We start from the raw sequence: 12,993 nt of genomic DNA, 5'->3' as shown, positions 1-12,993 counted from the left end.
GAACACTAGCCATTATCCCATCTATTTGCCAGTCTCTGGCTCCGACGGACCCCTTGTTTTGTACTTCTGTCCCTGGTTACAAAATCTCTACGATTAAAAACCCCATTCTCAGGTGTCTCTGCAACATCTGGCTCTATCTGCGAGGGAGGAATAGAAGAATCTTCCCCAATTAGTAAGTCTCCAGAGCCAATATCTTTGGGCACCTGCAGCTGCAAAGGCCCCTCCGTGGAGGGTGAAATGTCAGTATAATCCTCAGCATTATCTGTGTCAAAGTGCAAGTCCTGAAACACTGCAGGCCCTGGTGCCATGGCTGGCTGGGATCTAACAGGAAAGGAGACAGATCATTTCTATGTTACTGCAGCTGTCACATCTATGAGAGCTCTTGACCAATGGTGCCCTAGGCTGGCATCAGCAGAGGTGCCCACACAATCAGGAAGAACACGGGAGTTGTCTCTCTTTCCTTCACATGGGCACCTCTGCTGATGTCAACATGGGGTGTTTACAATGGCCAGGTGCTCACATGTAACTCTGTAGCCATCTGGGAGTAGCAGCAGCAACATGGATCATGATCATCATGATCATCATGATCATCATCATCAGGATGGTAAGGAACAGACCAACAGTGTTGATTCGGTTTTGACCTGACTGAACATCTGGACTCTCACCTTCTGCCTGCATAGGTTTGGGAGGTTACATGTGACTACCTCCAGGTGCAATCCAGAGCATTTGCGTTCCAGGTCAAAAAAAAAAAAAAAGCATTTGTGTTCTATGCTGGCTCCAGATTTATCATCCAGTGTAGACTTGCCTAATATGTGGACTACATTCACCACTGCACTGACATGGAAGTGAATTGAAGGGTGAAACTCTGGGAGGCAGAGAACTATTCTCCACTCAGTTGTGGATGGTTTGAGCATATAATTACTTAAAATCACATCAGCTGGTATATAAATAGAATCAAAGCATCGTAGAGTTGGAAAAAACCTCATGAGCCATCAAGTCCAGCCTACCCCAATCCAATAAATGGGAGATGACTGATAAATTTTACTGCTTTGAAAAGTTTCCCATTTGAGGATCTAAAAATCACAAGAAAGGGGTAAAGTTCATAGACAATTGAGGGAAGCTAAGCTTTATACATCCATTCTAAAATATTCAGCTGATCAGTGACAGAACTTCATTCTGGAACAAGCTTTAGACAGGTACTTTGGATCTAAAATTTGTTGTCCAACTTGCATCTCAAGTTAGCTTGTCTTGGCTGGATGTTGGTAACTGGTTCACATGTTATGTTCATTGCTCATTGATTGAATTGTTGCAAAGAACTGCCAGACATCTGAGGGGTCTGTTTAATATTAAGAAATAAATTAGGACATTTCTACCAGAGATGTTCCGAATATAGTGTAATAATAAGGGAGAGTAGAAAGGAATTCTCCAGAGCAACTTTGAGTTTTGCAGAATATTGACTAACATTTTCTGTGGTAGCGCTTAAACCTGCCTCAACCTTTTCTAGTCTTCCAGGGCCCTTCCACATAGCCACATAACCCAGAATATCAAGGCAGAAATACCCACAATATCTGCTTTGAACTGGGTTATCTGAGTTCACACTACCATATATTCCAGTTCAAAGCAGAAAATGTGGAATTTTATTCAGCTGTGTGGAAGGCGCCCCAGTCTTTTGTGAGTCAAATAATACAATCAACTTAGCACATATTTGGGAATGATACCTTTTCAAGTGATGAAATATTTCTACTTCTCACAGCACATGATTTTCTCCACCTGCATTTGTCATGGTTTGTTCTGTGCATGGACCCTAGAAAGTAAACATTGATTTAATTTTCACATCTTACCTGTTGCTCGAGGAAAAACACAATAGAAGAGAAATCACATTAAAGCCAAGTTTCACTTCAGTCAACAACCCTGAAAAAAGGTTGCCAAAATGAGGCGGGAGTTCAGAACAATTGTGGCATTTACATTGAAATGAAGACACCAACCATAAGATCACATGTGAAATTACAATTCCATTGCTAAGACTACTATGTGCTAAATCAGGGGTCCTCAAACTTTTAAAGCAGAGGGCCAGTCCACAATCCTTCAGACTGTTGAGGGGCCGAATGATCATTTGAAGAAAAAAAATGAACAAATTCCTATGCACACTGCATATGTCTTAATTGTAGTGCAAAAACAACAACAACAACAACAACAAAAGAAAAATACAATATTTAAAAATAAAAACAATTTTAACCAACTCAAACCGATCAGGATTTCAATGGGAAGTGTGGACCTGCTTCTGGCCAACAAGATAGTCAAGTTAATTAGGATTATTGTTGTTGTGTGCCTTCAAGTCATTTCAGATTTTGGGCGAGCCTAAGTCAAAATTTATTTATTTATTATTTATTTATTTACTACATTTATGTCCTGTCCTTCTCACCCCAAAGGGGACTCAGAGTGGCTTACAATTTATATCTATATACAATATATTATATTATTAGCATAGAACAATATTAGCATTATATATTACTATATTGAATTATACCACTATATTGTAATATTATTAGTAATATTAAATGTCATATATAATATATAATTAATATTATTATATGGTATTATTATTAGTATTACATTGTAATATGTCTATCAATATTATATGTATATACAATATTATATTATTAAAACTGATATAAAAATATTATATTATAAAACTGAGGGCAGGGGCCAGGTAAATGACCTTGGAGGGCCGCATCCGGCCCCCGGGCCTTTGTTTGGGGACCCCTGTGCTAAATGAATGACCACAGACCTTTGTCAGAAATGAAATGAAACCCAATCCAATTTAAATGCCTTAATGTTTAAACCTTTTATGATATGTCTGATGTTTTATATTGTGTTAATTTGCTTATGTATCATTTTTAGACTTGTAATGTTTTCTTTTATATGGTTGTGAGGCATTGAATCTTTGCCATTTACTATATTGTTAGACCACTAGGGGTGAGAAAAGTGGTAGAGAAATAAATAAATAAATTTGTCAAGCTAGTTAATTAAACCACATCTGTAATTGTGATGAGAATCCAATATCCCATATCCCAAGATGAAAGATATCCACACACACACACACACACACACACAATGTGTTAGGTCTGAAGCCATTATCAGCCTATTGATTAAAGTGAATTATGGGATCTGATGGGAGTTGCAATCCAGGCACATCTGGAGGGGCATAGTTTCCTATCTTCATGCAAAGCATATGTCAGGGTCAGATGACTGTTGGAGTAACAGCAGCCAAGCTTTGGTCTAAGCCTGAGGTTTGCTGTCCTTGGTCCTGACTTCCTGTGGCCTTGATGAGCATTTAACTATAACGGGGCCCCTGGCTATACCTTGGAATGTGAGAAGAACTTTAAAAAATGTTATTCAAACTGGATTGACAAGCAGTTTTGTGTCAGTAAACTCATCACAAGCCTTCTAGCCCAGACTCTATTGGGATCCAGTAAGCTCTATCTTATGATGAGCAGAGGAAACCAGATCATCTATTACCTTTCCCCTTACTAGGTCTCTATGGTGTTATATTGTATTTTGTGTTTTAATTTGTTTTTATATCTGAATGTTATGATGATACTGTTTTTAGTTATTTATATTGGTTTTAACTTGTCACATTGTGTTTCTGTTTTGGGCTTGGCCCCATGTTAGCCGCCCTTCAGGGAGATGGTGGCGGGATAGAAAAATGCATGACACAACAAACAAGATAGATATGCTGGACTTCGTATCACAAAATCACAAGTTGAACACTTCCCAAGTGTTTAGGACTGTGTGATGTATTTTCGGATGATGTGTGCAGATCCCAGTAGGGTGGCCTTTTTTAGTTGGCAAATCGTAATTTTGTCAATGTCTATTGTTTTCAAATGCCGGCTGAGATCTTTTGGCACGGCACCCAGTGTGCCCATCACCACCGGGACCACCTGCACTGGTTTCTGCCAGAGTCTTTGAAGTTCAATCTTGAGGTCCTGATAGTGGCTGAGTTTTTCCTGTTGTTTTTCATCAATTCAACTGTCACCTGATATGGCGACATCAATGATCCAAACCTTTTTCTTTTCCACAACTGTGAGGTCTGGTGTGTTGTGTTCCAGAACTTTGTCAGTCTGGATTCGGAAGTCCCACAGTATCTTTGCATGTTCATTTTCCATTACCTTTGCAGGTTTGTGATCCCACCAGTTCTTTACTGCTGGGAGGTGGTACTTGAGGCATAAGTTCCAATGAATCAGTTGTGCCTCTGTTTGTAGTCACTCTGTGCGATTTTCTTACAGCAGAAATTATTATTATTATTATTATTATTATTATTATTATTATTATTATTATCTCTCTTGAGTCAGGAAATCAGACCACCACTCTGAGTTCCCCTTGTGTCCTGCTCCAGACGATCTGCTTCTGCTCCAGGACCACTGTCTATTTTGAGATTAATTTGTGTGGTTTAGGTTTGCTGGAATTCAATCCATTTTATTAGCCAGTCTGCACAGACCTTAGCCTTATCTCCTTATTTTAAGTGTCTTGAGGCACAGTCCTATGGATACTTAGATGTAACTTGATCCAAATGTATGAGATTGTCACCTAAATTAATGGGACACAGGATGTTAATATTCCTTGTATTTAGGAATAAGTAGTGGCAATAAAGCAAGTTATGTAAAGAGAGTGGGTTTCACATTCTTTTCAAAGAAAAATGAGCATTGTGATCATGCCTTGTTATCCATGTGTCTCATTAGATTCATATTATGTCTACACTACAGGGTATCCCATCAGGGAACTGTCTGCAGTTGTAAGTCTCGATATTAATGGGAAGCAAGTCCCAGTTTACTCCACTACAATTTGTGAGCGGGATCGCCCACGGTTTAGTTTCTGTGGAAAGAACAAAGGAGGTAATTAATTTTTCATACGTAATTTGCTGAGAATGCAGTGGCTAATAGGTGGCATAAGCAGAAAGAACATACCGTACCAGATAAATGCATAGACTGAGCCTAACTGAATAATTCTGTTTATTTTAACAGAGTGAGCCAGACTCATTGCTATCTCAGAAGCTCTGTATTGCATGAAATCTTGCACTTGAATTCTCTTGCTGCCAAGTTAGGGCATGGTATGGAGCCATGAGGTTGTTAGATGCTAAGCAGATGCCAGAAAATGCTTGTTGCCTTGGTTTCTATCATGAAAGAAGTCCCATGATTCTGGTTGCAGGGGGAATCTGAAGCTAGGAGATAAAGGTAAAAGTTTTCCCCTAACATTAAGTCTAGTCGAGTCCAACTCTGGGGGTTGGTGCTCATTTCCATTTCTAAACCGAAGAGCCGGCATTATCCATAGATACCTCCAAGGTCATGTGGCCGGCATGACTGCATGGAGTGCCATTACCTTCCCACCGGAGCGGTACCTATTGATCTATTCACATTTGCATGTTTTTGAACTGCTAGGTTGGCAGAAGCTGGGGCTAACTGTGGGAGCTCATCCCGCTCCCACTGCCATTTTTTTGGTCAGCAAGTTCAGCAGCTCAGCGGTTTAACCTGCTGCGCAACCAGAAGCTAGGAAGGGAGGTGAAATAGAGTATCCTGGAAGAGGCCATGCCTGGACATGCTCCATACTGTAATTTTTTTGTTGCAGGTTCCCCTTTTGAATTCTATTTGTAATGTAATGATTTGTTTCAGCACCACCAACTTTATTCATGTTGTACAAGTTACAACAGTGGGTAGTGTTTCTCCAGATACAATTCATAGAGTAGAACTTGGTTCTCAACCTGTCCCCAGATGTTTTGGCCTTCGACACCCAGAAATCCTAACAGCTGGTAAACTGGCTGGGATTTCTAGGAGTTGTAGGCCAAAACACCTGGGGATCCACAGGTTGAGAACCACTGGAAAAGAAGGAGAAAACAAAAGGAGCAGGTTATCCATTTGGTTAACTGTATTTATTTAATGAGCCTCCAGTGGTGAAGTGTGTTAAAGCGCTGAGCTGCTGAACTTGCAGACCAAATCCAGGGAGTGGAGTGAGCGCCTGCTGTTAGGTCCAGCTTCTGTCAACCTAGCAGTTCGAAAACATGAAAATGTGAGTAGATCAATAGGTACCGCTCCGGTGGGAAGGTAACGGCATTCCATGCAGTCATACCGGCCACATGACCTTGGAGGCGTCTACAGGCAACACTGGCTCTTTGGCTTAGAAATGGAGATGAGCACCAACCCCCAGAGTCAGACACGACTGGACTTAACGTCAGGGGAAACCTTTACCTTTACCTATTTATTTAATAGATCATTGAATTTTAATATTGAAATGGTTACAAAACTCATCTAGTTCACCCTCTGCCACAGAGGAATACATACATAATACATACCGTGTTTCCCCGAAAATAAGACAGTGCCTTATATCAATTTTTGCTCCCAAAGATGCTCTAGGTCTTATTTTCAGGGGATGTCTTATTTTTCCATGAAGAAGAATTCACATTTATTGTTGAACAAAAAAAAATGAACATTTATTATATAATCTACAGTAGTCGTCATCACAAACCAGCATAACCAGACAAACTGTGAATCCTATCAAGAATTTCTTGTTACTACCATTATTTCCATGTACATCAATATATGGTATGTACATTTACCAATCCTGCATGCTTTGGTGTTCTGTTTAGCAGGCATGCTTCCACACAAAAACTTTGCTAGGTCTTACTTTCGGGGGAGGCCTTATATTTAGCAATTCAGCAAAACCTCTACTAGGTCTTATTTTCTGGGGATGTCTTATATTAGGGGAAACAGGGTACATAACCACAGTCCTCCTGAAAGAGGCCCATCCAACCCTCTATTTATCATGGCATCTGTCAGTCTTCTCCACACTAAGCATACCCAACTCCCTAAGTAATTCCTCATAGGGTTTAGCTTTCTAACCTTTTACAGTCTTGGCAATCATTTTCTGGAGATGTTCAAACTGTCAGTCTCCTTGAACTGTTGTGCCCAAAACTGAACACAGTATTTCTAGTAAGGTCTGACAAAAGCAAAATAGATTAGTAAGCAGCCTCTTCCATGGAAACCCAGCTTAATTACAAAATACTTGCCTGGATAAAAAGGTCTTGTCTGCTGAAAGAAGGGCAACAGAGATGCATAGTAACTTATGTCATGGTTTGCAAAGATACTATATGTGTGTTAACTGGAAAATCAAATGCATGAAGCCGATTGGCTGAGTTTGCAAGGGAATCGGTTTGCAACTGTTGCTGTCCTGCTGCTGGAGAACCGGTTTGAACAGGTTTCTCTGTATGTGTGTGAGAGAGAGTCTTCTGAGTACTGGCTTGGAAAGAAGATGGCTCTGTACTCAGAGAGGCATGACTATTTCTGAGGTCTTGTTTGCTGCTGATATTCAATGAAGCAGATTTATGGACTAAGAAAGGACTACTTATGACTGCTGATTTCTGTAAGCAATCAGAGGTACTATTGTAAATACCATTGTTCTGTTGATCACTTGGATTCAGTAAAAGTTCCTGTGTTATTTGTTCTGCAAAGCTGAGTGGTGCATCATTCTGCAGGGTGACTCTGGGCACATGTAAGAGCTTCCATCTATCATCCACAATCCCCAACAACCTAGCTTCTATAGGGAGTTACACAGTTGATTAGAGTGGTAAAGATAGAGCAACTTAACTGGGAGTATTTTGGACCCCTGCGGCTAAAAGCTACAGGAGCCAAGGAATAGCTTGGCTGGAAAAAGATCTTTAAGGACTAATGATTGAGGCAGCCAGAACATGTTACTATTTGCCAGAGCATTTCATAGCATTGATTGCTGTGCAACCATCTGCTGACTGGGCCAGTTCAGTTCCTCACACATCTGCACATGCGGAGAGCATGCAACAAATGAGAAACAACCATGCAGTGATAGCTCATTCAGCTAATCATGCGCAAAGCTCCCTTTAGTGCTTTCTCTAAGGCATCATCTCAATCAGAAATATAATAAATACAGTGCAGTGAATTTCATGACCATGCAACCATTTTTCTACTATGATGGACTCAGAGGAATTGGTAGCATTTTCCCCATCTAAACACAGCACAGCGATATCACATGGAATAATAGACAAATGCGACATGAGCAAGCAATCATGAAAATTATGGAAGACAGAGTGGTGGAGAAATTAAATTCTAAGACACCTACATATCTCCTGGAATGTCATCTTATTCTGATGAAGTGCTTTAAAAGGACCTTTAGGAAATGCATTTAGAGAGCTCTGGATTCCATTGCAAGCCCAACACAAACTGCTGCTTACATATCAAATCAGAAAGCCAAATCCTTCTGGGAGCGCGCAGGTCTTTAATCTTAGGAAGGCAGGAAAATTGTTTTCTCTATCAGAAGTATATTATGACATAAAGCCAGGGCTGATTGCGTTAGAAAATGCCATATATCTTCGTCTATAGACACTACTGTCAAAAGCTAATAAACCCTTACAGTACTGCTATGCTTTGAACAGGTACTTATCCTACTGACATAACTCTGGGGACACAGCAATGGTATTTACAGTGTTTAAATTTTAATATTTCTGCTCTGGGTTTATTTGTTGTGCATGCCATTTTGTTGTCATTGTACCTTCGGGTCATTTCTGATGAACCTCATCATGGTTTTCCTTGCTAAGGTTTGTTCCAAGGGAGTTTGCCGTTGCTTTTTATTGATGCTGAGAAAGTGTGATTTGCCCAAGATCACCGAGTGGATTTCCAAGGTCTATCAGGGATTCAAACCATAGCTTCCCAGAATGCTAGCACAGAGACTTACACCACTGTACCATACTGGCTCTCATCATTTTGCACTGTAAATAAGTTTGTTTATTAAACTTCTGAAAATTAGATAGTTTATTAGGCTTTTATGACAGCTTCATAAAAAGGAAAATGGGGAAGAAGGAATGTAACAACACCTTTATGGCTGCCTCGTTTATTTTAACATGAGCTTTACTGGATTTTTGATCCACTTTCTCCGTTTATGTAATTGACAAAAATACATAAGACCTGTGCTAAAACAGCAGCACCAATTTTTCAGGGTTTTTTTCATGTCAGGAATGACTTGAGAGTATCTGCAAGTATCTGGTGTGAGAGAATTGGCCGTCTGCAAGGACGTTGCCCAGGGGACACCCGATGTTTTGATGTTTTACCATCCTTGTGGGAGGCTACTCTCATGTCCCCGCATGGGGAGCTGGAGCTGACAGAGGGTGCTCATCCACATTCTCCCCGGGTTGGATTCGAACCAGCAATGTTCAGCAACACATCTTTCAAGTCATCAGTCCTGCCGGCACAAAGGTTTAACCCACTTTACCACCAGGGGCTGTTTTTTCAGTGTCTGGGGAGAGATTTTATTGTTGGTTGTTTTTCCCTGTGCATCAGAGACGTTTGTTTTAGCTATGGATATTGCTCATGAAAAATACTGCCAAATAATAGAAACGGTTTCTGCCTTGCCTAGCTCTTTTATTCACTACTTGATCCATTTGATTTGCAGAATTTATTTACTATGAAGGGCCTGCCTCAATAGGATTTGATGAAATCCCCCAGGTAGGTACTTTCTAGTTTGGTTTCTGAAATACTGAACAGAAAAGTCAACCAGCCAGTTATAGGCCAGAAGGTATACAGTGTTCCCTCACTACTTCGCGGTTCACTTTTCACGGATTCGCTGTTTCACGTTTTTCAATAAACTCTAAAAGACTATTATAAATCATAAAAAATTACAATTTACAGCCTAAGGAAGGGAGGAAGGAGAAGCCAAAGGGAGAGAAAAGGAGCCCAAGCAGCAACAGGAGGAGAAGGAGACAATTTATCAACACGCGATTAGTTGATAAAGACTTAAAATAGAGTAGTAAAGGTAAAGGTTTTCCTCTGACATTAAGTCCAGTCGTGACCAACTCTGGGGGTTGATGCTCATCTCCATTTCTAAGCCGAAGAGCCGGCGTTGTCCGTAGACACCTCCAAGGTCATGTGGCTGGCATGACTGCATGGAGCGCCCTTACCTTCCCGCCGGTGTGGTACCTATTGATCTATTCACATTGGCATGTTTTCGAACTGCTAGGTTGGCAGGAGCTGGGGTTAACAGCAGGCGCTCATTCCGCTCCCGGGATTTGAACCTGGGACCTTTTGGTCTGCAAGTTCAGCAGCTCAGCACTTTAACACACTGCGCCACCACCAGGGGCCTAAAATAGCGTATAACTACTAAAATAATGTATCAATATTAAAATAAATATAGCGCCCCTACTTCATGGATTTTCACTTATTGCGGGTGGTCCTGGAGCATAACCCCCACGATAAGTGAGAGAACACTGTATACCCAACAAGTGTGACATTTGCAAGAGGGGTGTTGTTATCATAATATTATCAAGTAAACCACCTTCATAATTGCAATTAGTAATACCTGATATTCCTGAATCTAGTGTGATTTTGTGTTTCCCACTGCTCATCCTAAGTCTTATGTATAAAATAACAACTTCAGGTGGTGAGAATGCCAGCAGAATTAGAGCCAAAAGAGAGCCACTGAACAGCAAGAGGCTACATGTTTTCCCCAGCATGTAGAGAAGTTACTATTAGTAGTTAATATTGGTAGAAGTTACTATAGCTCCCAGAATTTCCCATCCAGGATGGAAAGAATATAAAATGCCAACCTTTACCCAGCTGCTATCCCACTGAGGTTCCACTGAACTTCTGTTTTAAATTACTGTATATACTCGAGTATAAGCCTAGTTTTTCAGCCTTTTTTTTAAGACTGAAAAAGCCCCCCTCGGGTGGGGGTCCTGGTTGGCTTATATTTGGGTCAGCTTATACTTGAGAATATATGGTACATTTATTATTTTTCTCTATTATTATTGGTATTATTACATTTATTATTTTTTCTCTATTATTGTTTCTATTACATTTATTTTACTCTATTTTATTATTATTATTATTATTATTATTATTAATACATTTATTATTTCACTCTGATCTTATTATTATTATTATTTCATTTATTATTTTACTCAATTTATTATTACTTGTATTATTTTCCTCTATTATTATTATTATTATTATTACATGTATTATTTTACTGTATTATTATTAAAAGGATACATAAGCACATTTACATTGAAGAAGATGAGAATAATGATTTGATCAGAGTTGGACAGTCTTATCTTAAATTTGAGCTTTATGTAAATATTCAAAAACATGTAACCTACTGATGCCTCAATTAATGTAATTTTATTGGTATCTATTTTTATTTCTGAAATTTACCACCATGGGCTTATACTGGAGTCAATGTTTTCCCAGTTTTTTGTGGTAAAATTAGGTGCCTCGGCTTATATTCAGGTCGGCTTATACTCGAGTATATACGGTAAGTAGCGTTAGATTATACATCAGAATTTCATAGCTCTCAGTAGTCTGCATGGCAGCATCCTGGGAAAAGAGAAAGGGAAGAACCGTACTTTAATAGCGTCCTTCTATTGCAGTGGTTCTCAACCTGTGGGTCCCCAGATGTTTTGGTCTTCAACTCCCAGAAATTCTAACAGCTGGTAAACTGGCTGGGATTTCTGGGAGTTGTGGGCCTAAACACCTGGGGACCCACAGGTTGAGAACCATTGTTCTATTGAAGTACCCATTAAATCAGCTTATGAACTGCATGTGGTCTCCAAGGACTTTATCACATGGGAGAAGTGTTGCTCAACTTGGGCAGAACTGTGCTTAAGTTGGTACGTGTGATGAGGTCCAAGTCTTGGGAATTCGTGGAAGTCTCTAGGAATTGAGGTTTAATGCTAAATCATGGCTTACTCATCCCCTCTCCAGCCCAAATGAAATCAAAAGTAGACAATTTTTAAAATACTGTGATCCATAATGGGTTCCAGAGCTAAATCATTGGCACTCCAGATTTGAGTGTAAACAGTAATATTATGGCACCCTTGGTCCAGTCCATACAAAAATAACAGGAGACATTTTAATGTATGTGGCAAAGAACAGTATATTTGCCCCAATTCCTGAATTGGAGACTGTCAATGGGAGAGAGTCTTGGGACATCTCCCCTAAGGAATGGAATAGTATCTATAGTAATTTCTCTTTTTGAAAAAGGCAGAGTAGAGGAGGATATCAAGAGAAATAGTTGGGAATTGTCCCCATTGTAAGGCCACCCTGAGTCTCTTTTTTAGGGTGAGAAAGGAAGGATACAAATATGTGATATAAAAACACATTGTCCCTAGTATCTGCTACCTGAAGCAGCTGCCTCACTTTCCTTAGTTTGTGACCGTTGCTGTATATTTTTCAGGGTAAACAAAGGCAGAAGAATTGTCATGGTAATCTTCATTTGTGACTTATAAGAAAGTAGCTATCTTTAGCAATGTCCTAATTTAATACTTTGGTTTTGATTTTCTTTTCTTAAACAGGGAGACTTTGATGCAAAGGTGGAGCTATTTAATGAAGACCATAACATTATAATCTGTGCTGATTTAACCATCAAGAGTCACAATCCAGAGTTATTGTCTTAATCCTGTCAAAAGGAAAAGAATAAAAGAAAACAGCATGAATTACAAAAACATGGTTTCTATAATCTGCAATCCTTATAGTGCAATTATGCAAAACAATAGAAAATAGAGATTTGGGTGAAATGCCTCCTTATGTTCTGTTGCTTTTAAGGAAGTTGCAAGATCCCAGTGTGTTAATTAAATTTATTTTACTGGACTCACTAGGTCTCTAGTCTTTTTTATTTTACTTTTGGGAGGAAAAAATCACGGTGAGCAGGGGTTGGCAGCAAATTGTTTTCTTATTGAAAAAATGCCTTCCGTGTTAAGTCATCTTTAATTAACCCCCCCCCCCAAAAAAAAAACAGGTTTTCTTCAAACACTCCCCTGCCAAACCTAAAGAAGAGTAGGGGGTTTTCTACATCTCTTACTCCCTGAAAACACTGAAGCTCATTTGATATTTTTAATTAAATAGGGTTTTACTGTTGCTTTGTATTATTCAGTAAATTCTGATTTATGGTGATCTATCACAGGGTTTGCTTGGCAAGCTTTATTTG

The 12,993-nt window shown here is 39.5% G+C and overlaps 1 protein-coding gene across 1 annotated transcript in view; it reads left to right on the top strand.

Annotated features, from left to right (window-relative positions):
• Positions 1-12,656, top strand: part of ly86 (lymphocyte antigen 86) — a 39,147-nt gene extending 26,491 nt beyond the window's left edge. The window contains exons 3-5 of the mRNA XM_003225580.4: positions 4,764-4,892; positions 9,466-9,518; positions 12,362-12,656. Of these exons, the coding sequence (XP_003225628.2) occupies positions 4,764-4,892; positions 9,466-9,518; positions 12,362-12,463 (284 nt within the window). The 3' untranslated portion in view covers positions 12,464-12,656. The remainder of the gene's footprint in view (positions 1-4,763; positions 4,893-9,465; positions 9,519-12,361) is intronic.
• Positions 12,657-12,993: the final 337 nt, after the last annotated feature.

Source organism: Anolis carolinensis, chromosome 4 (genome assembly GCF_035594765.1).
Source record: "Anolis carolinensis isolate JA03-04 chromosome 4, rAnoCar3.1.pri, whole genome shotgun sequence".
In the NCBI taxonomy this organism is placed as follows: Eukaryota; Metazoa; Chordata; class Lepidosauria; order Squamata; family Dactyloidae; genus Anolis; species Anolis carolinensis.
This window is presented reverse-complemented; position numbering and strand designations above follow the sequence as displayed.